The following is a 16,331-nucleotide window of genomic DNA, read 5'->3' as shown; positions in this document are numbered from 1 at the left end:
GTTTGAGTCAACCCATCTATGGTATTTTGGTAAGGCAGTTTGAGCTAAGGTAGGTTTCAATACATTAGAAGCCATTTCTTAAAGTGGGGAGGGCATGAATTTCTCCTGACATTCAGCTAAGAAGCAGGAATATTCGTCCAGTTACGTATAATCCATGCTGGACAGATGACCTCCCTGAAGGTATCATAGCCTCCCTCCTATTACCTGACCCTAAAAAAAAACACCACAGAAAAAACCCTCCTGCTCCTCATCCCTCCAACAAAGAAGCCAAGACTCCAAGTCACACCTCAGACACACAGAAAGCTCTGTCTCATGAACAAGGTTAACCAAATGTAGATGAACAACAGATGTACCCAGCTTTCCTCACCCTGTGGTAAAAAGCACCAGAAAACACTTGCATGATTAGCCTGCAGCAACAAAATAGCTGCTGGGTTTCAACGGTGGCCTTTAATGTGTTCCATAAAATGTAGGATATACGTTGATTTGGTCTTTCTTCCAGGCAGCTCCTTCAACAACTTTATAGTGCCAACATTACATGAACGTCAAAAGGAGATGGTTTTAGGTTCAAGAGAAGATGAAAAACATACCACACCACTTCCTGAGGATGGAAGACTCAAGAAACGGGCCATGAAGCAGAGACATGATGCCAAAACCAAACCAAAAAAACATAGACAAGGCTCTTTAAAACAAAAAAACAGAAAGAAAGAAAACCTCTCCAGGGATTCTTTTACAAAATACCCTGAACTCAGCTCTGAATACCAACCCTTACTGGAGTGTGCAGTAAGGACACCCATTCCATGGCCTTGGTTACCCACAACTCTCTTGACCAGGGCTTTGAACAAGGAAGACAGGGGAAGTTTTTTTAGACAATTTGGAAGGGCTTAGAAGACTGGACCTCAACTAAACAATGTGGCTACTGCAGATGATATCCAAGACTTACTCAATTTCCAAGTCCTCTTGTTAGATTCCTGCAGTAGGATTATGGGCAATACAAATTCTTCTACAATTTCCATTAATGGTAGGTTATCCTGTTTTCAATTTTCTTTTTTTTAGTTCTAAGTCCAGTGACTTTCCTTAAGACATTGGATTTTTTTCAACATTTAAATAGGTTAAAAAGTAGTCAAATAATGGCAATTTCTTATAGTTCCACCTAGTCACTAAGGTTCTCATTAACACGCCCTAATCTTAGAGATCTTTGGTACAAAAATATCAGAAAGTTCCCCAGATGTGATAAAGAATAAAGATTTTGGGCTGATTTACCAGTACCTAAGTCAATGAGAACCTATTATTATAGGTAAACTGAGGGAGAAGAGAGAGAGTGCCACAGGCAGTGCTCTCAGGAAGCTGGCACCAAGGAGGTCAGACAGCCTGGCAGACTCAAAGAGGCACCCAAAGAGTGGAAAGAGCCTTGGCAAGGACAAGCTGGAGCGTGGAAAGAGCCTTGGCATGACATGGCAAGCTTATGCATATACCTGGGGGACACCCAGCCAGTCGTCGGCCTGCTGCATGGCTTCTCGTGCATTATCCACAGGCTTTCGTGGATCCCAGGATTCCCAGTCTGGGCACAAACCTGTTAACATAAGACATAACACAAGATGCTCTTAGCAGGAGCTGACAGAAGAAATTAAAGGAAGTCTTGTGCCTAAACTAAACCCACTTGGTCTCTTAATTCAGAGAACAATTTCTTCCAAAAATCTTAGTGAATTATATACTTTACGGTCAAAAAGTACCATGGATATGAGTATGCCAAGGTGGCAACTATTCTGAGACATCTCCTTCAGGTTGTTTATCTTCTTGCATCAAGGAATTATCCACTCCTTAAAGATAGGGTATCAGTATATAAGCAAAGCTTATAAAATTGTCCGGGCCTGGTACCATTTTATAGGAGAGATTTTTTCTTACTTATCACACTCATACTTCTGTACTCTAGTCACCAAATACATAGGGTTGAGAACAGCTGGGTGTCATATAATTTAACTCAGTTCTGACACTTTCTTCCTGGACTAACAAAGATGGCAGGTTAAGGATTCAGTCCCATAAGGCCCTATTTCATAGATCAGTCATGAGTCCAGGTTGTCACCTGTGCTACTGATCTACTGGTTATAGATTGAAGATTCCCACACACACCCCCCCTCCAACTCAGGTTGGATCACTTGTTATAGTGGGTCACAGAACTCAGGAAAATACTTTACTTACTGGATTATTAGCTTATTGCAAAAAGATACAATGAGAACAGAAATACACAAGGAAAGGTATAGAAGAAGGGACAAGCCCTCTCCAGACACATCACCCCACCAGGACCTCCACATGTCAACCAATCTGGAAACTCCTAGAATCACTGAGGGATTTTTATGGAGGCTCCATTATATGTGCATGGTTGATTGAATCATTGGTTGCTGATGATTAGCTCAACCTCCAGTCCCTTTCCCCTCCTTGAGGTCAGAAGATGGGGCTGAAAGTTCCAAGAGTCTCTAATCATGTAGTTAGCTCCCCTAGGGAACAGTCCCCATCCTGAGGGGCTTCCCAAAAGTCACTTCATTAACACAACCTCAGGTGTGGATGAAAGAGGTCAGCTGTGAATACCAAAAGCACCTCTACCATTGCTTCTACCACTTAGGGATTTCCAAGCATTTTAGGAGCTCTGTGCCAGGAAAGCCTAAATATATATAATACATACACACATACATATTATAAGTCACAGTGTGACAACCCTTTCCCTGAATATATCTAAAAAGGCTGGCCGAGCAACTGTATAACTAAAAAAAATTCACTTATTCAAATGTCAAAACCTACAATTAACTTTAAAAACTTTCTAAGCACAAGAAATACAAGACTAGAGTAAAAATCTCCAGGTTTAAACTAGAAATAGGTAAACTAAAATGTGTCTGTGGATGGAAGCAAGGAAGTGGGCACTGAGAAATGAACTCTTGCTGCTGAGCTGTGGGTTATTTCTGCATGACGCCAGCTTCTAGGCTCTCAAGGAAGAATGGAGACCCAGTCAGCCCTCTTCCCAAGCCAACCGACACTGGCTAGTTCTGCTTTGAGCATGTTGAGAACCACTAGCTTACTGAATACAAATGTACCCAGCACACACAGATCACGCAGTAAATGGAGAATATGACCATTAGAGCTTACTTTTTATTAAAAACAATTTTGGGGTGCATATAAACACAGGCTTGGGTTTTTCTACTGAGCATATACCAGCAAACTACCCATCAATCTAAACATTCAGGAAGGATAATTACTACCTTGGTATACACTCAACTACACGTAGAGGAGCCCATGAGGGTAGAAGACTCCAACTGGATACTGATCAAGTACTATTTCACAGCAATGCGGAAAGAAAGGGGAAGAAAGCCATATATAGTCAACCCAGTGGTCAATAAAAATGGGTACTTTCCACTTAATGGAAGTTTTCAGACTTTCATGCCAAGCCATCTAAGAGGGCTACATATTTCTGCCTAAGACAAAAGGCAGCTAGACCCCAGCTGTGGGAAGAAGTAGGGTGTTGGAGTCTGGAAGTTAAACCCAAGGCCTTGGGTTTAACTGCTCCAAGCATTAAGGCCTTCATTGTAAGTGTGGATAAATATCTGAATTTGAGGCTTCAACAAGTCTATGGAAACACCTATAAAACATAGCAATAGAAAGAAAAACTGGGCCACCCCTCGTGGCACAGGTGGTTGAGCACTGCACGATGAAGCTGTCCGCAGCCTCTGCAGTGCCTGTTCCATCCCAGCCGGCCGGCGAGGGTCCCACATGGTGCGGCAGACCTCTCCTGTCTCACCTGCTGCTCCCCTCGGCAGTGTATTTCGTCAGTCTGCCTGTTCTGTTCCCCGCTCTGTCTCTGGTGAATCCTCTCACCCTCCCGCGCATCTGACCTGTACCCCAGTTCTTGTATAAATAAATAAATAAATCGAAAGAAAGAAAGAAAGAAAGAAAGAAAGAAAGAAAGAAAGAAAGAAAGAAAGAAAGAAAGAAAGAAAGAAAGAAAGAAAGAAAGAAAGAAAGAAAGAAAGAAAGAAAGAAAGAAAGGCATTTTTAGTTCCTTTCACTGTCTAGAATGCTCATACAATGAGTGTATGAGAAATACACCAACCACGGCAAAACTAGTTTTCCTGTTGACAACTGAGAGGTTTCGGGTCCACACATCCCCATTAGGAAGAAAATGGCATATTAGGCAGCCATGGTCACTTACCTGGAGCACAGCTGTCCACAAGAGCTCCGAGGGCTTTGCCGTCTTGCCAGTTCTGGTTAAAGTTGGTGATAGGCAAGTAGGGGATCTTGTTCTGAATCCATCCCAGCAACCTCTGTTTTGGCGTCTGCTTCTTGGCATCATCATCCCCTTCATCCTCCCACACGGGCATTGAGATGGAGTAGTGGAGGATCAGGGTCCATACCAGACCCAAGATGAGCTTCAGGTTCCCATCTACAATGGCTTTGCTATCTGGGGAGAGAGGCACAGGCTTGTCATTCTTCTGGGTTGCACAAGTGTGAATCACACTCTACGAAAAAGACGAAGTCCTCATCTGTTAGAGAACCACACTAAGCTACCTGAGAGGAAAGGACACCATGCTGAGTTGGCTTCAAGATACATGCAGATGAGATTAGATGAAATAAGATTCCAAAATGTTAACTTGTGTCATCGGATGATGGGAATGCACTTATATTATCATCTGTTACTTTTGTGTGTATGTGTGAAGTATTCTATAATAAAAAGAGCTTTTAAAATGTAAAGAAATCACTTCAGAAATATAGATAATAAAAAGTGGTGGTTGCATTCCAGAAATAACCACCTGTTAACTTGGTAGTATATGGGCTGCCTGATTATATGTATATATACATGTAAGTATATGTGTTTGCTGCCTGAATTTATATTACCTTATACAATCAGTCTTTTCTTTTCACTCATCATTATGTCCTAGATATGCTTTCCCTATAAAATGATGTGTCTGTTTATACTCCCATATGTTGGTTTAAGAGGCCAGTTTCTGCTCAAATCTCACGAACATTGGGTATTACCAATCATTTCCACCTCTGCTGCTCTGTCAATCACCCATAAGAGAAAGTCCTTAATAGTCAAGCTAATCCAATTGGGCAAAGTCTCTGTTGCCAGGCTGGTAAGAGACTAGCCAGTCATGATCTTGTTCTTGTCTCCTCCCAGTTTAATAGAACATGCCACACCCTTGAGCAGGCCCATTCTGGGACTCTCACTGTCTCTGGTTTCTACTTCCCACTCCCCTTGGCTTCTTTGTGGCTCTCTGCTCTCTTTCCAACTATCATCTAAGCCCATTAAAATTCAAACAATATCTTCAAGATATTTTTCTTTCTCACCAAAATCCTCTGTAGCAACCCCCCATTCTACCAGAACCTCAACCTGAAAATGTCAGAATCATCTTGGACTCCTCCTTCAAACCCTGGAGTAGTTTCCATGATGTGTCCCTTCTCTCCCTACCTAAATCTCCTGGGCAAGTCCTTTTCTACATATTCTCAATAAATGTGTGGCCCTTGTTGCCCTCTCTCAGAGTTCTTGACAGTCATGAAGTTGAATCACTGTTCACAAAACCCCAGAACCATCTTCCTAGTGAGAGACCTCTGTGTTCCCCAATTTACCAGTTGTGTCCTGCTCACAGTCAGATACCAGCATCTTTGGAACCCTACACAACCTCCATCCAACCTTCTTTTTCACCCCGTCACACACACCCACCATACTTGACACTCAAGTCTCAATGACTCTTCATTCCTGGACCACCTCTTGCTTTGTACCCCCTAGTCCTCTCCACATGCTCTGTCTTCCTTTCAGAGGAGGAGTCTTCAACTCATCATCCTGTAGGATGAACCCTGGCTCATCATTCAAGGATCAGGTCCAGCAGCTGTTGGTACTTCATTCCCACCAGTATATGTGTGACCATGCTAGATTCCTCTCCTCTGACAAAGACCATTCACTCCTGGGTGCCCCTTGGCTCAGAACAGTGAGCACCTACTGGGGATCAAGGGCCTTCTTCATCTTGGAGGTCCCCTCACCCTGACTCACCCACCCACCACAAGTCACCTTAATATTGTTTAAACACACACACAGGCATATGAAAAAATGTTCAACATCACTTGTAATCAGGGAAATGCAAATCAAAACTACCATGAGATACCATCTTACACCAGTGAGAATGGCACATATTTAAAAAACTAGCAACAACAAATGTTGGCGGGCATGTGGAGAAAAAGGAACTCTCCTGCACTGTTGGTGGGAGTGCAAACTGGTCCAACCACTATGGAGAGCTGTGTGGAGATTTCTGGACCTATTAAAAATAGAGTTTCCATATGATCCAGCAATTCCACTCCTAGGTATTTACCCAAAGGACACAGAAACATCAATTCCAAAGAGCACCTGCACCCCTATGTTCATAGCAGCACTGTTTACAATAGCTAAGCTTTGGAAACAGCCCAAATGCCCCAAAATAGATGACTGGATCAAGAAGATGTGGTACATATACACCATGGAATATTACTCAGCAATCAAAAAAGATAAACACATGCAATTTGCAGCAACATGGATGGCGCTGGAAGGGATCATGCTCAGCGAAATAAGCCAGAAAGAAAAAGAAAAATACTGGATGGTCTCACTCATAGCAGGAATCTAGAAAACTTAAATAAGGGACCAGGAAAATGAATATAAGAAAGTGAAAATCAAAATCAACAAAAAACTATGAACCAGAGACACTCTATGGAGGGTGGGGTGTGGGGAGGGGAGGGATTGGGGTCAGAATAAGGGGGTTGCAATTGTATGGGGAATATAAAAATTTATTTAAAAAAAAAGAAAAACAAATGTTTTAAAATATGCAAATCTAAGTCAATATTCATCACCATGTTGAAATACTTCAGTAATAAAAATGTAGAACGCTACATGAAAAAAAAAAAAAAAGAATTTTAAGACAACAACAGCAGAGCATTATACCAAGCACAGGGGTTTTCTGAGTAAGGGGTCCTGCACAGACACAGAGGCAGGGGCCCTATGAAGCCAGCTGTGATTCTGAGGCCCTCTGATCAATAAAGCAACAACAATCTGCATGAAACACTGGAGCCCTCAAAGAACTCAGATATCCAAGGAATTCATCCCAGGGGATTGCATTTCTCCTGCCAGTAGTCCTTGATAGTAACTGGATTTTCGTATGTCTTGTTAGGAAGCTATCTTTCCAGTGCTATTGACTACTGAGGTACTACCTATCAATTGTAAGAAATACCAAGACAAACAATTTTTATGCCAGTTTTCTTTACTCAAGCTAAAGGAAGAGAACAGTCTTCAACAGGCTTATCACTAGTCAAGGTATGGAACTGGCCTAGCACATGCCAGGCTTGATCTCCTGCTCAAACCTTCCTCAGTTATGTTTTAATGGCAAACGTGCAGATTTAGTTCATAAGTCAAAACATGAAACTAGTTTACTCTATTTTTCCCAGCTTATACATGTTGGTCTAAAGGAATGAGTCCTTTTCAAAAAGATTTTGGGGGAAAACATGGCCCAGTTAAAGTCTGAGCCAAATTTATGAAAAATACAAAACCCAGAACTTCTGTTTCCAATGAATTCAAGGTGGGTGTCCAAAAGGAAAAGCTCCCATTAAGGTGTCACTGGGATAAATGATACCTCTGCTGTGCTATGGAAAGAAACTGGAGGGAGAGCAGTCCTCATTCCAAAAGTGATTTTGACAGGTGAAGGTTCAAATGCTTCACAGACCCTTGGAACAATAAAAAGAGGGAGACTTGCCCAAAGGCCTCCCGATTCCCATGCACATGCAAAAGGAAATACTGTATAGCATCACGGTGTCAATGTCTGGCCATCACAGAAGACAACAGACTTCTAAGACCTGAATGTGCTCCGTGATGTGTAAATATGGACCAGAAATGCAAGAGAAGAAAAGGCCAGACCAGCTGGAAGCCTCTGCAGCAGGATTCCACCTTGTTGTTCTGAGAGTCTCTCTTTCAGAAGTGAAATAAGCCAATGCCAGCCATGCCTGTCCGACCTCCTAGAATCTGCAGTGGGTTGGAATCTGGCCACAGTCTCTCCTCCCCAAATTCAACCAATCACAATTCCCATGTAACTGGTCCTGGCTCTAGACAACACTGACCCTCAAACCACACACACCTTCTGGAACTACTTAAAATTATTCAGTATTGCTAACTAAGAACAGTAGCTTCCTCCCCCCCACCCCCCCAATAGCTAGAAAGTAAATTTGAGCTACTGCAAATTCCAGGATGGAATGTTTTCACGTCATTTGAGTACATCGGTTCTCCAGTCCTCCTTTAGGGGTGGAAAACAACTATTTTTAGGCAATCTTCAGACACATCTTGGAAATGTCTCCTTTGTGGTCCAGTTCCCTGGAGGTCACCTCTCTCCACTCCTATCAGAAGGGATCCACACATCATCTGCAAGCTGTGATGCTGACTGTGCCGACCTTCTCTCCTGTGATTATCGATGAACTGGGGTGGCCAATGTGGGACCCCAGGAGGAGAGGCCTGGGCGACACCATTCCATATTATTAGCCCCAGTGCAGCTGGCTGCTGGGTCAGAAACAGCCAAAAAGTGACCGCAGGAATCAAGGAGTGGTAAGAATTCCAGAAAACGTCTTCCTAGTGTGCTGAGAACAAGTCACTGAGGCCTTGCCCTGCACCACAACTTGGCCATCTGGGGAACAGGCTGCCACATGCTCTGCCCTGTGCCCCATTATTCTCTTGGCCTCTGAGAGGCAGTATGGAGAGTGATTGCAAGTACAGGCTCTGGAACCAGCAGTTCAACTAAGTATGTCACTTTGAACAGTCCTCCCTGGTGGCCTCCTGGCTAGGACTAGGTGATTCCACTATGAACAATCCACCCTCTCTGAGCCTCATTTTTCCTCATCTACCAAATAGGAATGATCATAATCAACACCTGGAGTTAGAGAATGCCAAGAGTTGAACACAATGCCTGGTACACAGTAGGCACTTAAGATCACATCCTTCCCTCTCCTGCTCATTTGCCTAATATCTGACTACCTGCTGTGTGCCAAACACTTTCCCCTAGAACCAGAAGCCCAAAAGTTATAATCCCAGAAAAAACAAAAGGAAAGAAAGTACCTTGTCACTTAATAGGAGGATAAAATGTTCAATATGTCATTTCTCTAAGCCAAAAAGTCATTAGCAGGGCCATAAGCCTCTGGTCTCTGCTCCCCTGTTCCAAGAGGAGGCTGAGGCACTGCAGCAAATTCAGGACATGCAAGGTTTGCCCAAAGAGGCACTTTTGAACTTGGCAATTTAGGAGACCAACATGGCCTGGGACACCAGGGCAACACTAAAAACTTCTGATAACTTTTAATTAGATCTTCCTGGAAGAGAGTATGATACAAAGAGCAGTCCACATGATCTGGTCCCTGCTTGACTCCTAGGTTCACATTGCCCCAGGCTCACCCTCAGTCCTGGGCTCATGGGCCTGATCTGGAGCTCTCTCCCAGTCCCCGCCGCTTGGCCTGGCTGGTACCTCTTCCACATCCAACTCTGCAAAACTAGAACAGTCCCTGCTAGGCACCCCCTTGATGCCATGTGTCCTCTTCCTTCAGTGCCTCCACACCGTGCTTAAGTGATCCGCAAGTCATGTTTGCTCCTCCGCTCTGTCAGCTCCACAAAGGCAGAAACCAGTCATTTTACTCCCCAACCATCCCACAGCCTGGACACTTGGCTGTTTGGAGGTCAGGCTGCCACATGCACAGCTCCCTACCTTGCATGTCCAATGATCTATGACAGACAGTGCTGCCTGTGTGGCCACAAAAAGTACACACATGAAGCCTTTTCAGTCTGTTCCAGACTGGCCATCTCTGCAGCCCCAGTGGGCAAAAAAAAGCATGTGGCATAGAAGACTGGTAGAGTACAGGCCAGGGCCTCCCTGGTGGTGCAGTGGTAAAGTCTCAGCATTATCAAGCTATGACCAGTCACTGTAACCTGAGTTTGATCCTTGGACAAGAAGCTGAGCCACATGGCGCAGCAGACCTCTCCTGTTGTGTCCGCTGCTCCCTTCAGCAGTGTATTTCAGTAGATCCGCCTGTTCTGCTCCCCACTCTGTCCCTGGTGAATCCTCTCACCCCCCCGCATCTTTGACCTACACCCCAGTTCTTGTATGTATAAATAAGTAAAATAAATCTTTAGAAAAAAAAGTGCAGGCCAGCACCACCACACAAGCTGTAGGACCGTTGTCAAGCCATCCAATTCCTGTGTGCCTCAGTCTTTTACCTGTAAATCGAGGATAATACAGGAACACCAACATAGGGCTGCTAGAAAGACTATATGTGACAACTCATTCCAGCACTCAGACCCCCACAAAGTCAGCTTTTATTAAATGTTAGTATCATTATTACTGTCATTCTTACTACCACTGACTTCAACATGCTTTTATCACCCTTGAGACTAGAAGGACAAATGTAGAAGGAAAAAGTGAAAGTATGACAATTAAAGGAGCCACCTACAAGTGAATACTGGGCTTTCCTGTTAGTCTTGATTGCCTGGGATAGCTGACAGCAGCACCCTGTGAAAAGGTGCTGCAGAGTAACGTTGCACTGCAGAGCTCCAATCACCCAGGCCCAGAACCCAGGTGTTCATTGACATCCCAGGTCAGCTTTGACTTTCTCTCCATCTTGTCCTCTTTCCCTGCCTGAACAGACCATGACTGAACTATAGGTTTCAGCAGTCCAAGCGAGAGGGTGCTCTAAACTAAAGGGAGATGGTTTGCTGCCTTGCTCAGTTTCACAAAGCCTAGGCCAGACGCCACTTGTTCCCAAGGTCATCTTGAGGAGGAACATAGCAGTCATCTGCTCAGAACAGGGTCACATTTCTGGGGATCCAACAGTCCTTCCAGACATGCACTAGATGAGGACTGTGCATTTTGGTCAAGTGCTACAGAGGTCCCTGTGCAGGATGAGGGGACTGAACTGGCTTCTCTTTCCATTTAGAGCACTTCTCTCCTGGGCCTAGGACCCACAAAGGGCCCGAGGACAAGATCAAGACTGATCGGTAATTCATGCCTCTGATGTCAAGGGTATCTGTGGCAAAGGCCACTCAAAGCCTTCCTGGGCCTCCTCGGTGGCGCAGCGGCTGAGCACTGGGTTGCGAGGCTGCCCGCAGCCTCTGCAGCACCGGTTCGATCCCCGGCCACTGGGGGGAGGGTCCCACATGGCGCACAGACCTCTCCTGTTGCCCACTGCTCCCCTCAGCAGTGTATTTCGTCAGTCTGCCTGTTCTGCTCCCTGCTCTGGCTCTGGTGAATTCTCTCACCCTCCCGCGCTTCTGACTGTACCCAGTGCTTGTATAAATGAATGAATGAATGAATGAATGAATGAATGAATAAATAAATAAATAAATCTTTTAAAAAGAAGAAGAAGAAGAAGAAGCCTTCCTCCCTTCTCCAAGGCACAGGCTTTCCTGCTAGATGGTTCTTCCCAAGCTCCCTTGAAGTTCCCCAGTACTGCTCACCCATGCACAGTGAGCCAGAGGGAAGCAAGTCTTCACTGCCAAGGCCTTGGGCAGGGTGTGCCTCCTCTAAGCACGCCCCCTACTACCGGCCAGAGATCCTAATACCACAGTCACTTAGCTTTGACCTGCCCTCAGAAAGGCCAGGCAAGGTGAGTGGAGGTAACTGGGTTCCAGAAAAAGGTGCTGAATGAAGAATGAAAAAGGAAAAAGCCACCGTTACAGGCTTTCTTCAAATCTCTTTGTTACCACAGTCTAATTGCAACAGGAGGATGTTCTAGGTCTTGAAGGCCTGAAATCACAAGGATCTATTTTTCTATCAATAAGATAAAATATAGACTACAATAAAATAAGGTGGACCAGGACACCAGGGTCAGCTGGACTTCCAATTCTTTTTCCTACTCACGAACTATACAAATTACACAGGAGCAATTTGAGTTAATAATGTTTACATATCATCATGCCAGAATTCAGATATTAAAGAGTCCACTTGGAAGGACTCTTTGTGTCAGTAATTTTTCAAAAAATGATGCAAAAGATTAGTGTTGGCCAAAGGTATTGACAGATGAGGTGAAAACTCTTTCACTGAATTTGAGGATTTTAGACCCTATCTGGATTCAGCAAGAAAGACTGCTAAAATGGATTACCAATGTTTACACCAAGAACAAAGTATGAGGAATGAGATTCAGCAAGCAAGATTACTGTGCAGATTAGGAATTACCTGCCTTGCACCTGGCAAGGGGAGTCGGGCTAGGATTTCTTGGCAACAGAATTGAGGAAATATTCCCAAATCCCGGATTTGAGATTTCCACTACAGGCCTTTAACACATTTCTTATGTGTAGCCTCAGACTTCAAATTCCCTATTTCGACAACTATGCTTCTGTTTTCTCTCACTTGCTGGACAATTCTTACCTGGAATAATTGGAGCAAGTTATTGCATAAATTATTCCATAAATACACATAAAGAGTATTTAGTGGAACTTCAGGTACCAGCTATTATGGTGGCCTACTGCCTCATAATTAATCCCAAACACCCTACTACTGGTTAAGAGGTATCCTTTATTGAAAAGTTGCATTAGCATCATCCAGTCGGCTTTCTTCGCAGGATTACTTTTGAAAAGTATTTATCACTTTGAGAATTACTTTATACCTAGCAACAAAGTCACATCAACTAAATGAAAGGTCCATTAAGGGGCCTAAAAGATAGTCTCTTCCCACTTAGTATTATTGGGAAAGTCTTGAAAAGTTTGAACAAGGATTTTAACCTTGTTAGAAAGTTTAAAGAATGAAAGAAAAATGTTCCAAAATGGTTAGAGCCACATATTCCAGATAGTTCCCCAGGGTGACTGGCAGGACAAGAATCCTGGGGATGCCAGAGGCCGAGCAGTGACAGAGGTCCCCAGAGTACTGACGTGGAGAGGCCCGGGAAACCCCAGCCTGCGCTCTCACTGTCTAGCCCGGTCGTGTCTGTCCCTGGTTATAGCTTCCAGACACAACTGTGCTGAGAACACGTCCAGCTGAAATAATAAAAGCTGGCTATGAAGAGAAGTCCTCGTGACTTCATGACTCCAGCTCAGGCAAGGCCACCTCACCTGAAACCCAGCTCACAGTCCACCCTGTGCGTGAGTGTGCAGTCCACGGGGAAGCCCCGGAGGAAAGGAGTGCCGCCTCCCTTCCATCAATAGCAACCAAAATATAACAACCCTCTCTGTTCCAGACCTCTGCTGGGCCTGGCCCTGTGCCACGTGCATCACCTCACCTAACCCTTAAGCAACCCTATGAGGTTGGCCTTTACAGTCATTTCATATCTCATTTTACAGATGAGAAAACAGAGGCCCACAGAGGCCCACAGAGGCAAAGGCGGTGGCCAAATGTGACATAGAAGGAGAGTCTAGATTTAAAGCCACATCTCTCTGCTGCCTGAGCTCAAACTCTTACCCACCCGACTTCTCTAAATACACATCTGTCATGACAGCCCCATGAAGTGAGTGCAGTTACAAATGAGGATCCATCATAGGCCCCACACAGCCAATAAATAACTGTGCTTGAGAGGTGAACCTAGGCAGGGCCTTTGAACTTCTAACTAACCCAATCGTTCCCACGATCTCTATACTGCCAAAGTTCTGGGAGAAAAAATGTGGGGACAGACAGTTCGGAAAATAATAGCACAGGCCTGGCTCAACCATGACTTACACAGTCACTACTGCACCCTAGGAAGTGGGGGTTCTAGTGCTCATGGCCCTGTCCCTCCTTCCGGGAGGTCTGCCGTGCATGTTCCACTGCTTGGCACGGGGTATCGGGAAAGATGGGAGAAGACACAGCTCTGCCCTCATTTTCCCAAACCCAGTAACCTGTGTTTTTCCTGGAAAAGAAAAATTAGGACCACTCCTCTACTAGAAAGCTCAATTTGTTTCAATCATCTGCTCTCTCATCTAATAAATTCTTTCTAACTGCATATTGAGTGTCAGAACATGTGCTAGATATAAATTATTTATTTAAGTAAAAAAAAAGTAAAATGGCTTTAAAACACTCCACAAAGAGATGACAACATGATTATAATGAAAACCGGTGTACCCCAAGGCAAAGACACTAAAGATCTTTTAAAGGAAAAAACAACTTTTTGCATTCTCACTCTCATGCCAGGCTATATTTCCTAAGGCCCCTCCCCTTTATAATTAAGAGTAAAAGCATATATATAATGATGATGATGAATAGGATAGGTATTCATCCTTCCACTGCAAAATTGTAAAAGCTGAGCCTTGTTACAAAATCAGATCAAGGTGGCTTCCTCAGTTTGAAAGTGGAGAAATCAGTTTGCGTTTGTCCCCCAGAGTTCACCTCCTGTTACAACTCATATAAGCCTGTTACAGAAATGGCAGCCTGCCCAAAGAGTGTGAAGTCATAAAAGGAACAAAACTCTCAATTTAAAGTCTTGAATAAGAACCAAGCTGAGGGAAATTCCAAATAGTTTATAACTGCTGGCTCTCACTCTTACCAGAAAGAGGATGAAGTTGGAGAAAAAGAAACTCTATGATACAGTGGCACAGCTTTACCTGTACTGGCACTTTGGGGACAGAGCCTTCCTGTACTGGGTCTTCAGCTCAGTTGGAGGATTGAATTTGCACCCCCAAATTTGAACCTTCTCCCCCACATTTATAAAAGGAGGCCTCCAGACACACTTGCCACCCACTCAACAAGAGAGCCTTCTCAGTACGGGGCTTGTCCTTGAGGGTGGAATTCCACATCAGCTGCATCCATGTGCTAAAAGATCATGAGTATAGGGGCAGGACTGAACCCACTTACACAACGGGACCTCGCCTGCTAAATTAGTTGGCAGTCAAATAACCCAGGGTCCAGCAACACTAATTAGTCAGTGATAAGACAGAGTTCAGAGGCTCTGCTTGGAGCTCAGAGAAGGTCAGTCCTCTTCTTCTACTCCCCCCCCCACCCCCAAGTACAGCATCTTATGTCCCCCACTGCCCATGGGATTGGGGCGGGTCACTCCCTGTTGTCTGTCTCCTTCTCTGTGAGATGAGAGCAGTACTGGATTCACTTTTTCAAGCTGTTGTGAGATAATGTAGTAATGGAGGTAGCAAGAGGAGGAGCCCCTCATATCAGCAGGACAACTACAACTACTATTATTATTATAATAGCGTAAACACACATAAGTTCAGGGACTAACAGCGCCCTGTTAGCAGTGAGAAACTTTCAGTGCCATTCAATTCTGGTTCAAGACTGCTCAGAGCCAAATACCCCAGAACTCAGCCTTCCAGCATGAGCATTCCATTTGCTAATGACCACAAGAACCAGCCCATCAGGGACCCAGGATTAAGGCTGATAGAATCAAGATGTTCTTTGCTCAGCAAGCTGCTGAATGAACTGGCAGTTTGCTAAAATCTGCAGGCCACCCCGACTCCTCCGGCAGATTCCTGAGCAGTCTGCAGGGGCCAGGCTGGGCCACTGCTGACAGAAAATTAAAGGAAGGTCAATAAATTCAATTTGAAGCACAAAGTATTCAAGAAAGTTCCCTAACATGATTTCTTTGTCTAAAGGGGGAAGGGAAGGATACTAAAGTGATCTTTAACCATTAAAGCAGTTCATTGATGTAATATAATGGTAGGGGGGGAAAACCGGAAAACAACTTAAATGCCTTTCCATGAATAAATGGTTAAATAAACTCCACAGAGCACTCACTCAAGAGAGTAACAGTCTGCTGTAAAAAGAAAGATTTGTTTGTTGTATCAAGGTCCAGCCTTCATGATATATTAACGGAACAAGACAATCTGTAAAAAGCATTGATCAAACAACCCCGTTTTTTAAGGGCATGACTACATCTGAACAGAAAGATCTGGACGCAGGCACACCACACTGCTCAGTGGCTGGCTTTCTCTAAGACTCTGGAGGTGATGGCAAACGACAGGCCTTCTTTTTTGTTGTTCTATACGCCTGTATTGTTTGAACTTATAAAATTTAAACTGGACAGTTGACCCTCCAATCAATCAGGGATTAGGAGCACTGACCTGCTCAGAGTCAAAACTTCAAGTATAATTTTTTTACTCTGCCAAAACTTAACCACTGTATAAATTACATTGATAATACATGTTCATACACATACACAGAGAGAAAGAAACTTGGTGTGGTATATGTTAATATATTTTTTAAAGATTTATTTATTTATACAAGAACTGGGGTACAGGTCAGATGTGAGGGAGGGTGAGAGGATACACCAGAGATAGAGTAGGGAACAGAACATGCAGATGGACCAAAGATACTGCTGAGGGTAGCAGCGGGCGAGGCAGGAGAGGTCTGCCATGCCCATGTTGTATAGGTTAAGGAACTTTTCAGTTGAAC

General features: G+C 44.1%; 1 protein-coding gene across 5 annotated transcripts in view; it reads right to left on the bottom strand.

The window, feature by feature from the left end:
- Positions 1 to 16,331, bottom strand: part of FLNB (filamin B) — a 134,036-nt gene that overhangs the window by 76,584 nt on the left and 41,121 nt on the right. For all 5 annotated transcript variants that reach the window (XM_037491599.2, XM_037491591.2, XM_037491564.2 and 2 more), the window contains exons 2-3: positions 4,196 to 4,444; positions 1,473 to 1,570 (exon numbers count right to left, since the gene is read on the bottom strand). In XM_037491599.2, coding sequence (XP_037347496.1) covers positions 1,473 to 1,570; positions 4,196 to 4,444 — 347 coding nt within the window. The remainder of the gene's footprint in view (positions 1 to 1,472; positions 1,571 to 4,195; positions 4,445 to 16,331) is intronic.

Source organism: Talpa occidentalis, unplaced genomic scaffold (genome assembly GCF_014898055.3).
Source record: "Talpa occidentalis isolate TD23 unplaced genomic scaffold, MPIMG_talOcc4v2.1 talOcc4.10, whole genome shotgun sequence".
NCBI lineage: Eukaryota > Metazoa > Chordata > Mammalia > Eulipotyphla > Talpidae > Talpa > Talpa occidentalis.
Note: the sequence above shows the minus strand (reverse complement) of the source record. Positions and strands in the feature narration are given on the sequence as shown.